At 40.1% G+C, this 19,139-nt stretch overlaps 1 protein-coding gene across 2 annotated transcripts in view; it reads right to left on the bottom strand.

Moving 5' to 3' along the window:
• Positions 1-19,139, bottom strand: part of gart (phosphoribosylglycinamide formyltransferase) — a 38,930-nt gene that overhangs the window by 14,495 nt on the left and 5,296 nt on the right. For both annotated transcript variants that reach the window (XM_052013786.1, XM_052013787.1), the window contains exons 2-13: positions 18,491-18,639; positions 16,990-17,085; positions 13,345-13,519; positions 12,427-12,538; positions 10,597-10,665; positions 7,947-8,072; positions 5,779-5,866; positions 4,980-5,065; positions 4,676-4,844; positions 2,249-2,480; positions 1,545-1,639; positions 6-115 (exon numbers count right to left, since the gene is read on the bottom strand). In XM_052013786.1, the coding sequence (XP_051869746.1) occupies positions 6-115; positions 1,545-1,639; positions 2,249-2,480; positions 4,676-4,844; positions 4,980-5,065; positions 5,779-5,866; positions 7,947-8,072; positions 10,597-10,665; positions 12,427-12,538; positions 13,345-13,519; positions 16,990-17,085; positions 18,491-18,635 (1,503 nt within the window). In that variant the 5' untranslated portion in view covers positions 18,636-18,639. The remainder of the gene's footprint in view (positions 1-5; positions 116-1,544; positions 1,640-2,248; positions 2,481-4,675; positions 4,845-4,979; positions 5,066-5,778; positions 5,867-7,946; positions 8,073-10,596; positions 10,666-12,426; positions 12,539-13,344; positions 13,520-16,989; positions 17,086-18,490; positions 18,640-19,139) is intronic.

Here is a 19,139-nt window from a genome sequence, read left to right as displayed (position 1 = left end):
GACACCTTTAGTTTGGTTCCGACACCATCAGTTCCAGAGACTAGGATTGGATCAGAGTATCCAGCTGCCTTTAAGTCAAAGGTGCCTGCAAATCCTCCAAGCTCAGCATTACAGCCTTGGAAGTAGAAAGAAATAACTTCTCAGAATTGGAGATTTTACCTCTGAAGAGAACCTTTTGGCTCACTCCACATTATTGTTTAAACAGACCATTAAAACATGTCTGATTTCTTTGTACTTAGTTTCAACGAGCACTTGTAAAGCTGACTGGGCTATGGAATGTATTTCTGTAACAGAGTTTCTTCTAACTTCTTCCATTATGCTTTTTTGGTACTCAGATTCAAGTTAATGCTTATCACCTACATGTGGAAAATAAGGGGCCAGTCTTGCAACCAGACATCACTGCTTTAGTTGGACTTGTCTGTATTTCTCTGCATAAGTCATAAAGTTTAGCACCAGCACAGCCTTACGCTGGCAACAGCATCTTCTGCTATGCCATCTGTGCTGTCAGCTGCTCCTGCCCTGCTCCAGCACTCCAAGAAATCCAACAGGGAAGCATGAACTTCCATGGACTTTCCACCTCTTGGGTTGGGAATTCTGGCCATTGAGCCAGACCATATCACACATACAATGACCCCACTGAAGTCAGCAGGAAGAAATAGCTGCCAGGATGTAGATCTTATTTCCTGGAGTTTAAGTTAGTTTTTAAAATGTGTTTTTGTGTTTTAAAAATTTCAAACCAATTTCTAAAAATTATTAAATATGCCAGAAAGAATTTTCCAGTGGTAAATTAATTTTTATGAAAGACAAAGACATTCACAAATACTGAACTTCATTGGCAGACCTGACAGGCTGTGGACAGGGCCTCACTAGCTGCCAATGTAATTCTCTGCAGGGTTAGAGATGTTTTATGCTGGGAAATGCCCTGCGCTTAGCCAGGGCACCACCTTCCAGCGGAAGTTGTGTCAGCCAGGGGTAGACAACCAGTGATCTCAGAGGGGTAGATTTCACGTGGACCCACGTTAAATCAGTTAACCATTTAATATCTTAAAACTCATTATTGGATTCCTCTTTCAGCCTCTGCCATTCGATTGAACACATGCCCCATTTTGTTTTAAAAAGCGACTCTTGTTCCTCATTCCTCAGTCTTAATTATAGTAACAAATCTACATCACAATTTCCTCCAATCACTGTTAAAAACTCAGTTTTCCAACTCTGGCCTTGTCAGAGCTTTGTATAAATTCGTTCTCTTCCCCCCCCCCCCCCCCCCCCCCCCCCCCCTTAAAAATAACACAATCAGAATGACTACTTCATTCTGATTGTGTTATTGTTCAAATACTATTGAATTGTATAAAGATATTGATTTCCCTATTATTATCTTTTCCTCAGCATTTTTCCTTAACTAGTTATAGTGCAGTCTTGAAATGGTTCCATTTTGTAATGTTATGTATTTAATAGTTTAAATCTGAGATATTATTCAAATACATTTTTCACAAACACAAAAGATTATGGTGAAACTCGATTGAAATGCACAGACACAAGCTTACCTGGTCTAGAGGTAGCTGCTGCAAGTGGCTTAATTGAATGGACTAATGCATTTCCAGCCACAATATCAACTCCACTGTCTTTGTAGGTCAGTCCTCTATAGAGAAAAGTTGGGACAAATATTGTGAAAGTGCAGCAGGCACAGGGAAAATAAGTAGAAACCATAACAAAATTCAACCCACATTAATGTGATGTTGTCTGAAATCTTGCATCTTGTTCCTTTCTAGCAGAGATTTGTGCAGTGTATTGCACCCACAAAGCTGTTTGCTGCCATCCCACACATGCCAGCCACCTTAAGAGATGGCAATGAACATAACAATTTCACCTATTTGTTTAAGAGGACTATAGTCAAATGTGGCAGCTCCACAGCTGATCTAGCCAGGATCAGCTAAATCAAAGGTTAGAAAATTATTTTAGATTAATTTAGTTTGCAGAACCCAAAAGCACAATGCATTAGCCAAATAAGGTAATTTATTAAATAACTAATATTTTAATAAAACACCTTTTATTGCCTTAAGTAATCTTTAGTTATGCTTTCCTTCTATTTCCCTAAAACTTTGCATAGATTTAAATTTCTAAGCGCCATGATGAATTGTGCCGAATTGAAAATAACTTTTGCACACTTAATAGAGCAAACATCTCCCTAATCCTACATGAAGTACACCCTATGTACCGAGTAAATACTTATTTACATTTAGTCACTAACCTGGATTGTTTTATGAATGCAATGGCTTGATGTGCAATATCCTTTCTGTAAACAGCATCCTGGAACTGAATAGTTTCTACCCCTTTATTGGCTTCTTTTACTGCCCTCATCAGGTCCTTATTGATCGCAGTTACTGTAAGAACTCGACCACCATTTGTCACAACCTTCCCATCCTTTCGTGCAGTACCCGCATGGAACACTTGTAGGCCCAGATCCTTTGCAAGTGACAAACCTTAAAAATAAACACAGCCTTAGGTCAATTTAGTACATTGTTGTTCATTGGCACAAACTATATACATGTAACTCTCCTCAAATTCTCTTTGTGTCAAATCCAAGGCACCCTCTTCTCCAGGAAACTAAACCTCACCTCCATCAGTCTTGCCTTCCTCTACTTTTTGCAAATTAAATAAAACTTTTTTCCACTTATCCTCAAAACAATAACTTAATGAGGTGATAAGGCAATCCAAGCACTAAGTGTCTCTCCTAATTGCTTCTACTGTGGTCATTCCAGAGACAAGTGTCAGTAATCCATTTTATCAAATAATATCACAGATGATAACGAGACAACCTTAAATGTTAACTCTGCATGTTCTCTCCACAGGCATTGCCTGTCCTATTGAATGTTGAGCATTTTGTTTTATTTCAGATCTCCAATATCTGCAGTATTTTGCTTTTGGGCTAAAGAGTCATTGTCCATATAACAATGGCACCTTCAATACAATGAAATATCTCAAGATGCTTATCAGGAGTATCATTTAAGTATTTCAGTGCAGAACTAAGCTACCAGGATTGATCATTACAGGCTTAGCCTATAAGGCAGTTTTAAAGAGAGTATTATAAGGAGAGGTAGAGCAAGAGAGACTTGGAGAGAGTTCCAAGAGGTTATGACCTAGGCAGCTGAAAGTATGGCTCCCAATGGAAGACTGATTAAATTTGGAAGAGCAGAAGGGCCAGAATCAAAGAAATCTAGAAGGCTGCATTGTTGAAAGAGGTTGCAGATTTAATGAGAGGTTGGGCTGGTTCTTTGGAGGGTTTAAAAATTAGGAAGATCTCAAAACTGAGGTTTTGTTGAAAACGGAGCTGGTGTTGGTCAGCAAGTCCCAGCGTAATGACTGAGCAAGATGGAGAGAAAGCCAAGATACATTTAGCAGAGATTTGGAGAAGCATAGGTTTATGGAGAGTCAAAGATGGGACACATAGCACTCTCCCAATCAGATTACTGGGTAAGTGTCAAGAAGAGTTAATTCCGATCCTCTTCATTCAGGAATAGAGGTGATGGACAGTAACCAGAATCAGATCATTCCTAGTGATCATGGTTTGTGTGGCTCAATTCATCGTGCGCCACCTGCAGCACATTAATTTGATAGCTGTTGCAGAAAGGTATCTAGTTAATAGCATTTGAAAGAAAGTGATTGATGTGTTTCCATTTCCCACCACCATGCCTCCCTTTGATCACACATTTATCCAGTAAATAGCCACCATTAGGGCTGACTTTAAAATAAAGATACCTTGGGCAAAATCGAGAAGGCATCTGTGGATCTTTACCCAGATACCAAACAAAGCCTTAAGGAGTAGGGCAGGCACGGTAATGTAGTGGCTAGCGTAACGCTTTACAGCACCAGCAACCCGGGTTCAATTCCAGCTGCTGTCTGTAAGGATTTTGTACGTTCTCCCCGTGTCTGTGTGGGTTTCCTCCAGGTGCTCCGGTTTCCTCCCACGTTCCAAAGACGTACGGGTTAGGAAGTTGTGGGCATGCTATGTTGGCGCCGGAAGTGTGGCGACACTTGTGGACTGCCCCCAGAACACTCTATGCAAAAGATGTATTTCACTGTGTGTTTTGATGTACGTGTCTAATAAAGATATCTTGTCTTATCTTAATTGAAGTGGCAACTGAAACTCAAAAGAGAATTTTGGCTTCACCAGAAGTTTGGCTTATTTGGTGTTCCAACTTATTCTTTTCATTCATACATTATGAAAAATGACTTGGGTGTCTCACTAATTAAAAACAGAATCCATGCAAATAGAGCAGCATCCGTGGAGAAAAGCAGATGGTCAACGTTTCGTGTCAGGACCCTTCTTCAGGACTGAAGATAGGGAAAGGGGAAGCCCAATATACAAGAGGGAAAAGCAGAGCAGTGATAGGTGGACCTAAGAGGGGAGGCGGGGTGGGCACAAGGTGGTGATAAGTAGATGCAGGTAAGAGATAGTGATAGGCAGGTGTGGGGGAGGAGGGGAGAGCAGATCCAGTCTTTTTTGTCCCATATTATTCAGATTTTTCCCTCCAATTCAGTACTCAACAATGAGCTGTAATATCATAGTTGAAATGGGTTTTGGGGGGGGGGGAGGGGGGGTGGTGGTGGCGGTGGCAGGGACACAACATTTCATGTGTCTTAACATGAACTTTTTTTTTGTAGTTTTAGGTTTTACCTGTGATCTCATGGCCTTTTGAGTAGCAGCCTGGATATCCACCACTGGCCATAACCACAGTCACAGCTGTACTGGTTTCCAACCAAGACGGCATGGCTTTAGAGAGCTTGCCATCCAACGTCGCTTGTATCAATTCATACAAGTCACTGCTTAATAAAGGAAGAATGACCTACAACACAAAGTGGTCAAACATGAGATCTTTTGACAAGAAAAATAAATTGTCTATTGAAACCACATTCCACATTTTAATTTACTTCAAAAGCACAATCCTCATAAAGAGAGGACAAAATAAAAGCAACACTACCTGACATTCCGGATCACCAAAGCGACAGTTAAACTCTAACACTTTTGGTCCTTCTTGTGTCAGCATCAACCCAGCATAAAGTATTCCTGAACAAAGGCAAGGGGTTAAAAGTGATTTGCTTCAGCAGTTCTCTTAGTTAAATTAAATTCGTACATCATTATTTCTGGTCACCCCAGAGCTTCATTACTGAAATCTTCAATGAAGAAAGTGCAGGTACTGCTTGAAGGAAGCACGCTTGTTAACATTTGTACATTTAAAACATTTTGGAAGATTGAAACATTTATAAATTGAAGCCCAAAAAGTATCATGCCACCAAATTAACAATACAGATCGAATCTCCATATCTATGAGCCAGCAGGAAAAAATTGCAAAAGGTTTGATGTAATAACCTGTGTAAAGGAAACTTGTCCGTCATAGCTAATCCAGAGAAAGTGAAGGGGTAAACAAGGATTTGTTGTGATGAAATTCAGAACCACATGCCAAATGCAAGAGATTTGGTTCTAGTTCACACAGTTCAGTTTTAATTTTTATTAGGTTCTGTTTGTTGCCTGAACAGTATCAAGAGTACCCATCACTGGCAGCAATAGTGGGAGTAGTGGCCGATTTTCCTTGATTTAGCTCAGGGAACACTGCAGCCAAAAGGACTATCTGAAGCACCAGGTTCCATCAGCCAACTCAGCACAGAAGAACAATAAATTCAGATACTTTTAGCTCACTTGTACAAAGGGAAGTGCCTTTACTTGCTGTTCCATTAAGTGAACGTTACAGATCCCTGCCAATGATATACAGCAGCACTCACCAGTGTAAGGGATTCCTTCTCGTCTCATGCCATCAATTGTTTTCTGAAGAATATTTTCCCTGATCTTCTGAAGAATGTTTTTGGAAACCTAGGAGGCCACAACCAAAAACAAAATTAATAAAAAATCTAAAAATATGAGGAGAGATAGAAGGCAGCTCACCTTCCCATTTAACAGTCTAGGTATTCCCACAACTAGAAGTCCAAGATACCCCTTTCAACTACTTTAGCAAGTGCAAGTATAGTCAATGCTGTGCAGTGTTATAGACTGAGTTATGGAATTATATGGATATAACAGGCAATAATTCAAACGAGAACCAGCCTTCAGGAAAACCTGTTCTTATGTAAATTGCAAGCAGTAATCAGTTTGAAATTAAAAGAACAGCTTTGTAAACAAATAGTGCTGTCTACAGAGCACAGGCTGCTCCAGAAATGTTGTTTGCAAACTCACATGGCTGTGAGAGGCTCTCATATGCATCAGCCTGGCCTACATCAAATCAGGAATCAGACACTAGCTAAATTTTGCAACATTGTGAACGAATTCAAGGAAGCTTCCAGACAGACATATTTTGTCACTTTGCACATCAAACATGGTCTTGGGAATATTTGTTCTGTCTATCAACAATTGGGATATCTGTGTACTCAGAAGTGTCTTGTCAGTTACAGTGTGCTCTCTCTGTAAATATGTAATTAAATGGAACCATTTGTCAGACTCAAAGCACTGAAGTACACAATGTCATTGTAGCTGTTGATATTATATTGAATCACCTATTATCTTTGTTCTTAAGAGACAATCAAATAACTGGCCACTGTCACAGCCTCTCCACAGGTGCAGAAGAGTTCATTATAGGGAAGTTTCAATTTAAAACTCAACTGTGATTGTCAGTACCTTTCTTTAATTTATAATACTCAAAAGAAAATGTGCAAAATCAGGGAGATCAAGTGAATGATGTTAATTCCAGGGTTGAATTTTAATATACCAAGGGAGAGAATAGATCTTTGGTCACTTGCACTTAAACAGGAGGAAATTTTGGAAGCAGAGTACAATAGTAAATATCTTGTGTAAGCAACCAAGGACAAATGCTGACCCCTTTATGTCATAAGTTCGAAGAAAAAAAAACAAAGGCCTACAAATTGATCCCTGCTGTTAAAAGTACACTAATGTGTTTGTACATGGCACCAAAGAACATCTTGGTTTGAGGCCTACCACTGAGAAATTCAGGGATGATCAGGGCCCATAAAGATTGGACTCTACTGACTGGCCTACTGAACACTTTCCAAATATGGCACATCTGGGACTGGGGCTGATTCTGAAGGGTTAGGGTGACCAAGAGAGGTTGGCCATCTGATTACAGGACCTGGATATCGTGAGTACAGTCTGGGTGTGAGATCAGTTGTGATCCATTTCAGAAGTAAGCAATCCTCAGACGCAAAGCACTGAAAACAGAGCAATACATCTTAATTTTTAAGGTCCTAGGAAAGAACAAGTTGTAGCAGAAATCATTTATGAGCCTTCATTTAACACCCTAGATTCATTTTGCAGCACAAAAACTAGGAAGTGAGGGATTGTGAAAGTTTAAGGGCTAGAAAGAACCCCTTACAGATGGCAAACTGGCTGTCCCTACATGACAGGAGGTTTGAGACACTTTAACTGCACAGGGCCTCTCAACCTTCTACCTGAACCAAGCAATAACCTCCAATGAGCAGAAGGATTTCTGATGCCACTCAGCTGAATAGATGGTGAAGAAAGTTGGAAGGCCATTGCCAGAGAGGGAGGAGACCGCTAGTTCTCCCCACAAGGTCTTCTGGCAGAGCAAGGAAGCACACCATCTTAAATACACAGGCCTCCTGTTAAAGTTGTCATAATTCATCAGAATCCCCTATGTTTAATGAAGGACTCTGCAGGAATTGCTTTTGTATGCTTAAAAGACCAGGTTAAGATTACAAACCATGATAAATCAATAGGACTGAAGCAAGTCAAGGTATCTGGCCATTTTAACAGGGATTAAAATCATTTAAATTCATCTAAATTCACCTTCTCATCTGAGATAATCACTTGGTATGAGCACTGGCTGTACGTGACACAGGACACTGTTTCAGTGGGATAATCAAGTAGTCAAAACTGTTGTAAAGTAATAAAGAGCAATAAACAAAAACTGTAATGTAATTACCTGAGGAACAGGACAATAAGCTCCCATGCCACCAGTGTTGGGCCCCTGGTCCCCATCAAATAAACGCTTGTGATCTTGAGTTGGTGGCATGCAGGCAATTGTAACACCATCACTGAAACACAGGCACTGCACAACATCATCAGAATTACTTTTTAAGTACTGGAGCTGACATCACTTTCAGAATAAGGTTCAAGTTATTTATATAACAAAATAACCTGCTTCACAAAATCCTAGTCAATTAGCAGTATTGTGAAAGAAACCAGCCAACAAGAATGCAAAGAGAAACTTTAAAAAAAAAATCAACGTTGCTTAAATCTGTTTCTCATTTTTTTGGAGCATAGGAGCCAGGATTAATTGCGAAACATGTTTCATCTATCTTCCTATTCAAACATGAAGGCGTGCAAGTTAAGTTGGAATCAAAAACAGAACGCTAGAAGAACTCAGCAGGTCAAACAGCATCTGTGGAGGCAAACGGTGCAAGTTCAGACCCTGTATCAGGACCAAGAGCAAACAGGAAAGATTGCCAGTTTATAGCAGTATGTAGGGGAGCGGGATAGAGGCTGGTAGGTGATAGGTGGAGCCAGGTGAGGAGGGGGATGAATGGCAGATGAAACCTGGTGGGCTGAGGGGATTGGGGGGATGAACAAAGGAAGAAGAAAGCTAGGTGGACAGGAGTGTGGGGGAGGAGAGCACTGGGGGGTATGGGTTACCTGAAATTGTAGAGTAAAATATTTACACCGTGGGGTAAGCAACCCAAGCAGAATATGAAATTTAGTTTTTCCAGTTGATGTTTGGCTTCTCCATTGCAAGGGAGAAGGTAGAGCACAGACAGGTCAGTGTAGGAGTGGGAAGAAAAGTTAAAATTACACAAAACCAGAAGCTCAAGATGGCCATTGCAGACAAAATGTAGGTGCTCCACAAGATGATCACCTAGTCTACACTTGGTTTCACCAACATGGAGGCCCCATGGTGAGCATTGAAGGCAGTGGACCAGGTATCCCATATGTACTGCTATATGCTGGCCACCCCCCTACTTACTGCTGTTTTTTGGCAGTCTTTCCTCTCCCTTCTCAGTTCTGATGCAGGGCCTTGACCTAAAACGTCAACTTACACCTTTTGCCCCACAGGTGCTACTTGACCCGCTGAGTTCTTCCAGCATTCTGTTTTTGTTCTAGATTCCAACATCTAGAGTCTCTCTTGTTTTGTAATCACTTTGAAGGTCAAAATAACAGAGAAAATATCATCTAAATGATACAGTTAAAAGGAAACTGAGTTAAAACACCTGGAAATCTGTTTATTATTGCCACATGTACAGAGGTACAGAGGAAAAACTTTGTTTTGCATGCCATCCATACAGATCATTTCAGCACATCAGTACAATGAGGTAGTACAAGGGAAAACAATAACGGAATACTGAATAAATGTTACAGCTACAGAGAAAGTGCAGTGCAAGGAGACAATAAGGTGCAAGGCCATAACGAGGTAGGCTGTGAGGTCAAGAGTCCATCTTATTGTACTAGGGAACCGTTCAATAGTCTTATAACAGCAGGATAGAAACAGTCCTTGAGCCTGGTGGTACCTGCTTTCAGGCTTTTGTATCTTCTGCCTGATTGGGAGGGGGGGGGGGGGGGCAAAGAGAGAATGTCTGGGGTGGGAGGGGTCTTTGATTATGCTGGCTGTTTACTAAGGCAGAAAGAGGTCAGACAGAGTCCACAGAGTGGATGCTGGTTTCCGTGATGTGCTGAGCCGTGTCCACAACTCTCTGCAGTTTCTCGCAGTCTTGAGCAGAGCAGTTGCCATACCAAGCCACGATGCATTCAGATAGGATGCTTTCTATGGCGCATCTATAGATTTTCTTGAGGGTCTTTTTTCCTGCTCATTCTATTAGCATTTTTTTTGTATAGCCAAGCATTATTAAATAGAGAAAGCCATTTTCATGACATATAGATCCAAGTGGTCTCAAAGTAAAGCAATGGACCTCTATTCTGGACCTCTCACACTGATCTCCTGCAGACCAGCAATTTATTGTCTATAGCATCTCTGGCATAACCTTATTCTGTCTAGCACCACAGATGTATTGGACTATTTCTTATTCTAACATATGTTTGGGTTGGGTTTTCTAAATGTGCATTGGCCAACGATACAAGAACTCTCACTGTGTGTTTTCCAATCCAATGTTAATTAATCTAGGGCAGCAAAAAAATAACAAAACCCATCAAAAATGCTGAAAGTAAATGTTAATTTGCTGATGAAGACTTGGATAAATCTAATGGGCAAATGTATTCAAAGGAAAAAAAATCAAATGGAATTTATGTAATACTCATTGCAAAGTCAGATTCAGACATGGAAGCTTACATATTGAACACAGGAAGCAAAACAGATCCAGAATAATTATTAGCTCCACAAATCCCATTTGTTGCTGGCAAATTTAAATAATTTCACAGCAATCCCTAATCAGCTAAAAGCCTTTTCACATTCTCAAGTAGGTGATCATCAATCCAGCTCCAAAATATATAACCCAAAGACAGCCAGCACTGAGAGCTACAAGTTAAGCTCGATTTTAGATAGACAACGGAATTAAACTTGGCAGTGAGGAAATAAAAAACTATTTAAAACTTGACTGATGAGAAGAGACGCACGCTTTACTCACAGACACTTCTTCTCCTTCAAGCAGCTCTTCCACAACTACAGTTTCACCGGCAGAACCAAACGCCTTTTCCTTTTGAAGAAGATAAACTTCAGTTATAGTTAGCAAGACTGAAGCTGCCCATTGGTGGAAAAATGCTAACATTATAATAATACTGATTTGCCAGATTTTTCATGTTTGGAACTGTAACCAAAGTATTTTCCAGAAAGAGTGGTGAAAAAAATATGTTCATACAGCAAATCCTCACCCCCCAATCTCTCATCTCCACACCTCTCGTGCCCACCACAAAATATATTAGTCGAAACATGGGGTACGGTCTTCACTTTGGGTGCAACGTATGCCCAAACTGTGCTAATTATCCAAACAGGTTTTAAGGTTTGTTTCCTCTTGAAACTCTTCCATATAATCACAAACACACGATATGCCAACCTCCCATATTTTTAGAGCTTAACTTTTCTTTAATATATTGAATTAAGTAACATGCAGTTTCATTGAAGGATCAAATCACAAAACATACACTTTTAGTAATAGTATCTAGCACACAGTACACGAGCAACTGCTTTCATACAACTGAACAACATTATCTCATTCGTATACAACAATTCGTAGAAATAGAAATTTATGGCACCTATTTTTTTCAACTTGCCTCAAATACTTAAAGCAAATGCCTTATATCTATAGTCTCCATCCTGATGGCATCAACATCGATTTCTCAAACTTCCAGTAAACCCTTCCTCTCTTTTCCCCTCCCCTCCTTTGTTTTCCCTCATTCCTGTGGCCCCCTCACCCCTTCTCTTTCCCCTCCCTCATCCTCATGACCTGCCCTCACTTCCCTCCCTTTATTCTATGGTCTACTATCCTCTCCTACCAGATTCCTCCTTCTTCAGCCCTTTGCCTCTTCTACCTATCACCTCTCAGCTTCTTAGATCTCCCCCCTCCCACCCAGACTCACCTGCCAACTTGTGCTCCTCCCCCTCCCTTTTTATTCTGGCTTCCGCCCACTTCCTTTCCAATCCCGATGAAGGGTCTCAACCCAAAACATGACTGTTTATTTCCCTCCATAGATGCTGCCTGACCCGCTGAGTTCCTCCGGCATTTTGTATGTTGCTCCAGATTCCAGCATCTGCAGAATCTCTTGTGTTGATAACATTTCTTCATTACTAAACTTTACAAATGTAATCCAAATATTACAAACAAAACCATTCATTATACTTACCGATATTTAAAATATAGTTGCTCAAGTCAAATGGCCACAGTGAATTCCAGTTGCCCACTTAAATGCAACAATCAACACTCGAGTATTGTCCTTACTACTTTAAAGTACAATTGAAATAAAGCATTTTCTACCCTGTTACTACAGAACATTTACTTATCTAAAAGCAATGTAGAAGTGCTATATGAAAGCAAGATTTAAAAAAAAGATGGATTGTGCCCAAAAATATATTTTGAAATTATAAGCATTAAAAAAGAAATATCACCAAGCTTGTAAAACTCAACTCAACGTCATCAAATCTGTCACCAGATTTTCCATCTTTGTAACTAATTGGATTGGAAGTATTGATATTTAAAATATAGTTGCTTAAGTCAAATGGGTCACAGTGAATTCCAGTTGCCCACTTAAATGATACTTTTAAGTCTTCTTTCCCACCTCACTTATATGAACTGGAGCAGATATTTGGGATTGAATTTGTGTTGAACATAAAAATTACCATGTCAGAGAAGTAACCAAGGAGAAGACTACATGGAGAATTTAGTCAAGATTATTCCTTTCATTCACCGAAAGACACATTTATAGAAAGGTAAAACCTTACATAAAGTTCTATGGATACATACCTGCATAATATCCTGGACTGCTTTGCAAGCCTCTTCTTTGTTAGCTGCAACAATAACACCTTTCCCAGCTGCCAAGCCACTAGCTTTCACTACCAGAGCAGGGAATTCAGCACTAAAAGAAAAGCATAATTATTCCATTGCAGGACATGGGGTGAAGTTTACTTTTCCTACTCCATTCACAAAATCGCCTGTTTAAAAAAGTATATAGGAAATTGACATATTATGCATTAGACGTACTATGGAAAAATTGTGAGAACTAAAAATGTATCACCCTCTGAAATGCTGTGGCTTTTGACAAAATTGGTTTCATTGCACAGGAATGGAATTTCAATATGTTAAACAACCATACTTGTTTTTAAACATTGACAAAAACCTTGCAGGTAAATAGTCAGATGTACATCCACACTTATTTGAAACAGTAAGCTTTTCATCTTGGGCAGGCACGGTAGTGTAGCGGTTAGCATAACGCTATTACAGCGCCGGCGACCCGGGTTCAATTCCGGCCACTGTCTGTAAGGAGTTTGTACGTTCTCCCTGTGTCTGCGTGGGTTTCCTCCGGGTGCTCCGGTTTCTTCCCATGTTCCAAAGACGTACAGGTTAGGAAGTTGTGGACATGCTATGTTGCCGCCGGAATCATGGCGACACTTGCGGGCTGCCCCCAGAACACTGTACGCAAAAGATGCATTTCACTGTGTGTTTTGATGTACATGTGACTAATAAAGATAGCTCATCTTATCATCTTGTTGATTGCCCTGATAGATCTGCAGAGAGCAGCTTGCAACAATTATAGTAAAAGTAATGAGTAGAATGATAAGGCATCCACTGAGTGGCAGACTCTTAATCACATGCCATATTAAAATCTGCACTGCAGCAAAATCTTATTAATGTGCCCGCCACTTGGATAAAGGCCCCTCTTACCGTTGGATAAAGCTACATGCTTCCCCAGCATCTGTAAATGCTTTCCATCTGGCAGTGGGGATATCATGTCTATCCAAAAAGTCTTTTGCAAAATGTTTGCTGGCTTCCAATTGTGTTGCTTTTGCTGAAGGGCCAAAGCATCTCACTCCAGCAGCCATCAGGTCATCAACGATTCCTGAAGAATACAAGAGTCAGGAAAGAAACACATCGTGTGCAATGGATTCTGAAAAATATCCAAACAAGGTTTCAAAAAAATTATTTTTCAATCATTTTGTTTTCCTCCTCCAAATATACTGACATATACTGGAGCGTGATGGAGTAGGGGTGGAGTGGGTGAAGGAACTTGTCACCCAACATCCAAACTTCTTTTCCTCTTCACTTTCTTGCCACATGAACATCTGTGGCTCAACCAGCTTTTAATGCCTTTCTCCAGTTCTCTTGTTATTCAGTCATGTTTTATTTAGACAAGCTTGTTAAATTTTCATCCCTATAAAAAGGACATTTCTGAGCCAGAACATCTTCATAAATTCCAGTCTCATTTAATAACTTGAATTTAAATTCTCCACCACCATTGTGGATTTGAAGTCATGTCTTTAAAATCAACAATCCAGGCCACTGGATATTAATCCAGAGACTTTACGCTACTCTGCCCTATCTACACAAGTGCACTTTATGAGCTGGTAATTGTTGTTGCTCAATCAGGTTGGCAATCTTGAGTTTTTAAATATTCACCATTCTCAGATTCCTGGACAAAAGGGTTGATCAGATGTCTGCCTGCTAAACCAGTTCAAGTCGGCCACCTCAGCTTAGATCAACATTTCAGCTGGTTGAGCAGTGGATAAACCCACACAAGTGTTTTATTATTTATATAACAGAAGGGCAAAACCTGCCACTTGGGAGCCAATTCTGTTATTTGCAGCCTTTATATTTGCAATCTCAGGTTCTGCTCCCTGTGGAATACAGAAGCTTTGAGTACAAAACACAGCAGAAAATGTCAGATTAAAAACTGCAGGCAGAGTAGAACATAGAACATTACAGCACAGTACAGGCCCTTTGGCCCACAATGCTGTGCTGACATTTTATCCTTCTCTAAGATCTATCTAACCCTTCCCTCCCACATAGTCAAATGAATGATAGAAAAATGGAAGGCTAAGTGTCTCTTAAATGTCCCTAATATATCTGCCCCCACAACCTCTGCCAACAGTGCATTCCAGCACCCCAACCACTGTGTAGAAAAAAAACTTACCCCTGACATCCTCCCTATACCTTCCTCCAATCACCTTAAAATTATGCCCCCTCATGCGAGCCATTTTTGCCCTGGGAAAGAGTCTCTATCTACTTGATCTATGCTTCTTATCATCTTGTACACCTCTATCAAGTCACCTCTCACCTCCTTCACTCCAAAGAGAAAAGCTCCAGCTTGCTCAACCTATCCTCATAAGACATGCTCTCCAATCCAGGTAGCATTCTGGCAAATGTCCTCTGCGCCCTCTCTAAAGCTTCCACATCCTTCCTATAATGACTAGAACTGAACACAATACTCCAAGTGTGGTCTAACCAGAGTTTTATAGAGCTGCAACATTACATGGCAGCTCTTGAACTCAATACCCCGACTAATGAAGGCTAACACAAGATACGCCTTTTTAACAACCCTGTCGACCTGCGTAGCAACCTTGAGGGATCTATGGGCGTGGACCCCAAGATCCCTCTGTTCCTCCACACTGCTATGAGTCCTGCTATTAACCTTATATTTTGCCCTCAAATTCGATCTTCCAAAGTGTATCACTTCACACTTATCCGGGTTGAACTCCATCTGCCACTTCTCAGCCCAGCTCTGCATCCTATCAATGTCCTGTTATAAGCTACAGCAACCTTCTACACTATCCACAACACCACCAACCAAACATCAGGGATGTTTTGAAAGAACATTCACCAACCTGAGATTTAGTCTTTAAGTTTGCATGTTAGCCACAAAAAGAGATAAAAATTACACTTTCCTCAAGGGATTACTTTAACCACACACAAAAAAATTAATACCTCAAACCTCATCCCAACATGCCTCCAATTCACACACTTCTGATTTTATTGGAAGTATGGTAGAGGTGATTGGGAACGGAGTATGGCATCCAACCAGTGAACCTGTGTGCCTCAGAGTTAAGCTGGCTTCTAAGTTTAACCCTGAATGAGTTTCCCAGGCAATGGGAAATCAGCTAAGGGAAGCGAGGACAACTTTACAGAAAGATGTTGTGCCGATGCAGCAAGGCTCTTGGGCCAGGAGGAGTCATTTCCCTGCCCATGATGCCAGTATTCACATTCCCCTCCACCCACCCTTATCCCTTTCCCAGCCAATGTTAACTCTTCCCTGGGATCAGACTGTTCCAAAAGATTGGAGACCACTCATTGCCCCACCTCACCCCTTGGACATATACAAGGCAAATGTGGGAACCAACTCTTAATAAACCAAACAGCACTAGTCTTGCAGCACACAGACATTCAAAAGCTCTAATGCTTATGTTTTATTTCAACAAATATATTCCAGGAGGGAAAATGGGAGATTATAGAGAAAAATAAATCTCACATGGCAAACATACAGTTGGTCCCAAGATCAATCTTTACCAGTTTTGTCCAGTCCAGTACCGTATAGCAGCCTTTTAATAACTCAAGGCCACTTCATATGGCGTTGCTGTGATTGCCCCTGTAAGGTTAAACTGGTTCACCTGGCTGAAACCACCCTTAGTTTATTCACTTTAACAGAAGCACCAAAGGTTATGGGATTATGTAAACACAAGTAAAACTCTAAAGAAGATAAAAAAGTCTCTCTTTTTTAAATTAGTAGTCAGATTGCATTAAAAACAGGGCTAGAAGAAAATCAATGCAAACAAAACCGAAAATTGGCATTTCCATAAGAAATCAGCAGCAATTCTTCATTATGCAGGATATTATATATATTCTACTATTCCATAACACAGTACAAATTTATTAAAATTTCAACTTAAAATGAGAGTAGACCTGCAAGTATTCAGCAGACTAATCAGGAAAAACATTAGGTAACAAAACCATCTCACGATGACCTATTGCCCTTGCTGATATTGAACAAGTGACCAGCTTTTGCTGAAGGTGACACTCCTAACAATCAATTATGTGCCTTCACAGCAGCCGGGTGTAAAAGCACACATGCCACAATACTGTTGGGCAGTCAGAAATCATCTCAACCCTCAAATTCCCGTTGTAGCTTTTCGGAGATGCAAGGCTACTGAATGGAGCACATCACTGAAAGAGAAATAAGGGATCTACAAATGAGACAAATATCATCGTTTTACAGCAACTTACTACAATAAAGTCTAGAGGTGGTAATGAGGGCTAAGAAAAAAATTAATATTCTGGACTTACCTGGAAAATAACAAATAGATTCAAAGATATTTATAAATATGCAAACAAAAAACATCCCACCGACCTAAACCATCAAATAGATTCCAACTAGACTATTGCATTTATTAAGTTGCACTAGTTTTATTCATAACAGGTCAGGACCCTAAAATTATGCTAAGGGTGAATAGTGCTGTTAGGTTAATGATCCACTAAAATAAAGGGACTTCAGACAAATGCTACTGTCCTGTAGCTCAATTCTAGAGACCTTGTGTTTACCTGCAGCAAGGGGAGCTTCTGGACCAACCACCACCAGGCCAATGTTGTGGTCTTTGCAGTATTGGGCAAGAATGGCATGATTGCTGACAGAAACAGCTGCAATGAAGAAAAAAGACTGTTTGCACAATGCATATGGAAATGTAACCTTTTGGAGAAACCTTTTACAAGGCCGATCCTTTGAATTTATAGGTTACCAAAGTAAAACTGTACATCACTGTATTCACTTCATGCACAAGCCCCAATCTTTGATTTCAAAGAAATTGACATCAAAGGTAATATCTTGATACCAAACGTCCCACAGACAGCTGCAAACCTTATATTTTGGTTTCTTATAGTGTTGACTGATTATTCCAAACTCATTGTGCAAATCTAATCATTTTTGATTTAGCAGTTTTAATCTAATACAATTTGTTAAATTTTAACATTGAGAAAAGCAAAATATTATGACACTATGACAACGTTAGTTCATTTTAGCCATATTCAGCATAATTTGCAACATTACCACAGATTTACGAAATGATCTTTGCCTCAAAACAAGAGGCAGGCATACTTAAATGGGTCATTTGCTCTCCTGTGTGAGCTTCGATCATCAACATCTGAAAGGTTATCTAGAGACAACAAATAACCAAGAACTTCTACAAAAGTAGTGCACTGATTGAGAGGAGGTCTGTTGAACAAAGGCAATGAATTTACGGTGTTTTGCAATGGCCACACGAATCCATAGATTAGATAGTATTCCCTAACTATAATTAATAGGTTAGATAAATTAAAAATACCAGAAATAAAAAAAGGAAATAAGCTAGCTATTCAGCATCTTCCCCTTTCCAACGTTGTGGATTTTAATTTTTTTTATTTTCCATTGTTTATACTTGTCCTTTGGATGAATAAAATTATCCAATATTATTCCAAGGGGTTCAAGGACAGATCTTCATAATTCTATGTATTTAAACTGGTTACTTTTGATTTAGCACTCAAGACCAAGATTCCAGCATGCCCTTGGGTAGAAAATAGTCAACTTAAACACACCCACACACGGTGAAGAGCTCTGGATTGGTGGTTAACGTCTTCACCAAATACTGGCTCACTCAACCCTGCCACCATCTATACCCCCATACAAAATTAATGATTAACCAAGCAGGTTTGGAATCAAATACTTAATAACTAGTTTCATCAGCATGTACATTAGATTTATGAAAACACAATACATTTTGCACTATAATTTCAGAAAATTCTAAAGAATAATATAATTTCCATTCTTCACACCATCAAAATTTCCCCTTTGCTAGTCAAGTCTATGCTACTGTGAATTAATTGTGCATCATGCAACTTTGATATTTTGTTTATAACACTATTATAATAACTAATTCCATACTGTATACACAAGTAACACAGGATATTAGTTCCAAAATCACCTGCTTACATTTCCATTAACATGAAGGAAAAGAGTAACGTTCAGTAATTTCAAACCACCAATCAGAAACAGAATCATGGAGCCTCTCACCTGAATTTGAGATTTTTCCACTGCCGGCTGTCCCTGCATTCCCTGGAGCGACCAAAACCTGCAGTACATGTGGTGACTGGGCCAGTTTCCATGCCAGTGCGTGCTCGCGGCCTCCACTGCCAATCACAAGCACCCGTTCTGCCATCGCCCTAAACATCAACACAGTTCTGTTTGTTACAGTCGGTTACTTGAGCTAACAAGAAATAGCACAGCACGCAACCAGCCACTGATCCGCAGCACCGGTTCTGCCATCGCCCTAAAGGTTATAGAAAATTACAGCACAGTACAGACCCTTCGGACCATGATGTTGTGTCAAACTTTTAACCTACTCAAGATCAATCTAATCACTCCATACCCCTCCATTTTTCTATCATCCAGGTGCCTACCTAAGAGTCTTTCAAATGTCCCTAATGTATCTGCCCCTACCAGCACCCCTGACAGCATGTTCCACGCACCCACCACTTTCTGTGTTAAAAACTTACCTCTGATATCCCGCCATGCCTTCCTTCAATCACCTTAAAATTATGTCCCCTCGTGTTGGCCATTTCCACCCTAGGAAAAAGTCTCTGGCTGTCCACTCAATCTGCCTCTTATCATCTTGTACACCTCGAACAGGTCACCTCTCATCCTCCTTCTCTCCAAAGAGAAA

This window comes from Pristis pectinata, chromosome 4 (assembly GCF_009764475.1).
Source record: "Pristis pectinata isolate sPriPec2 chromosome 4, sPriPec2.1.pri, whole genome shotgun sequence".
NCBI lineage: Eukaryota > Metazoa > Chordata > Chondrichthyes > Rhinopristiformes > Pristidae > Pristis > Pristis pectinata.
The sequence above is the reverse complement of the archived record's forward strand: the minus strand, read 5'-3'. Positions and strand labels throughout refer to the sequence as shown.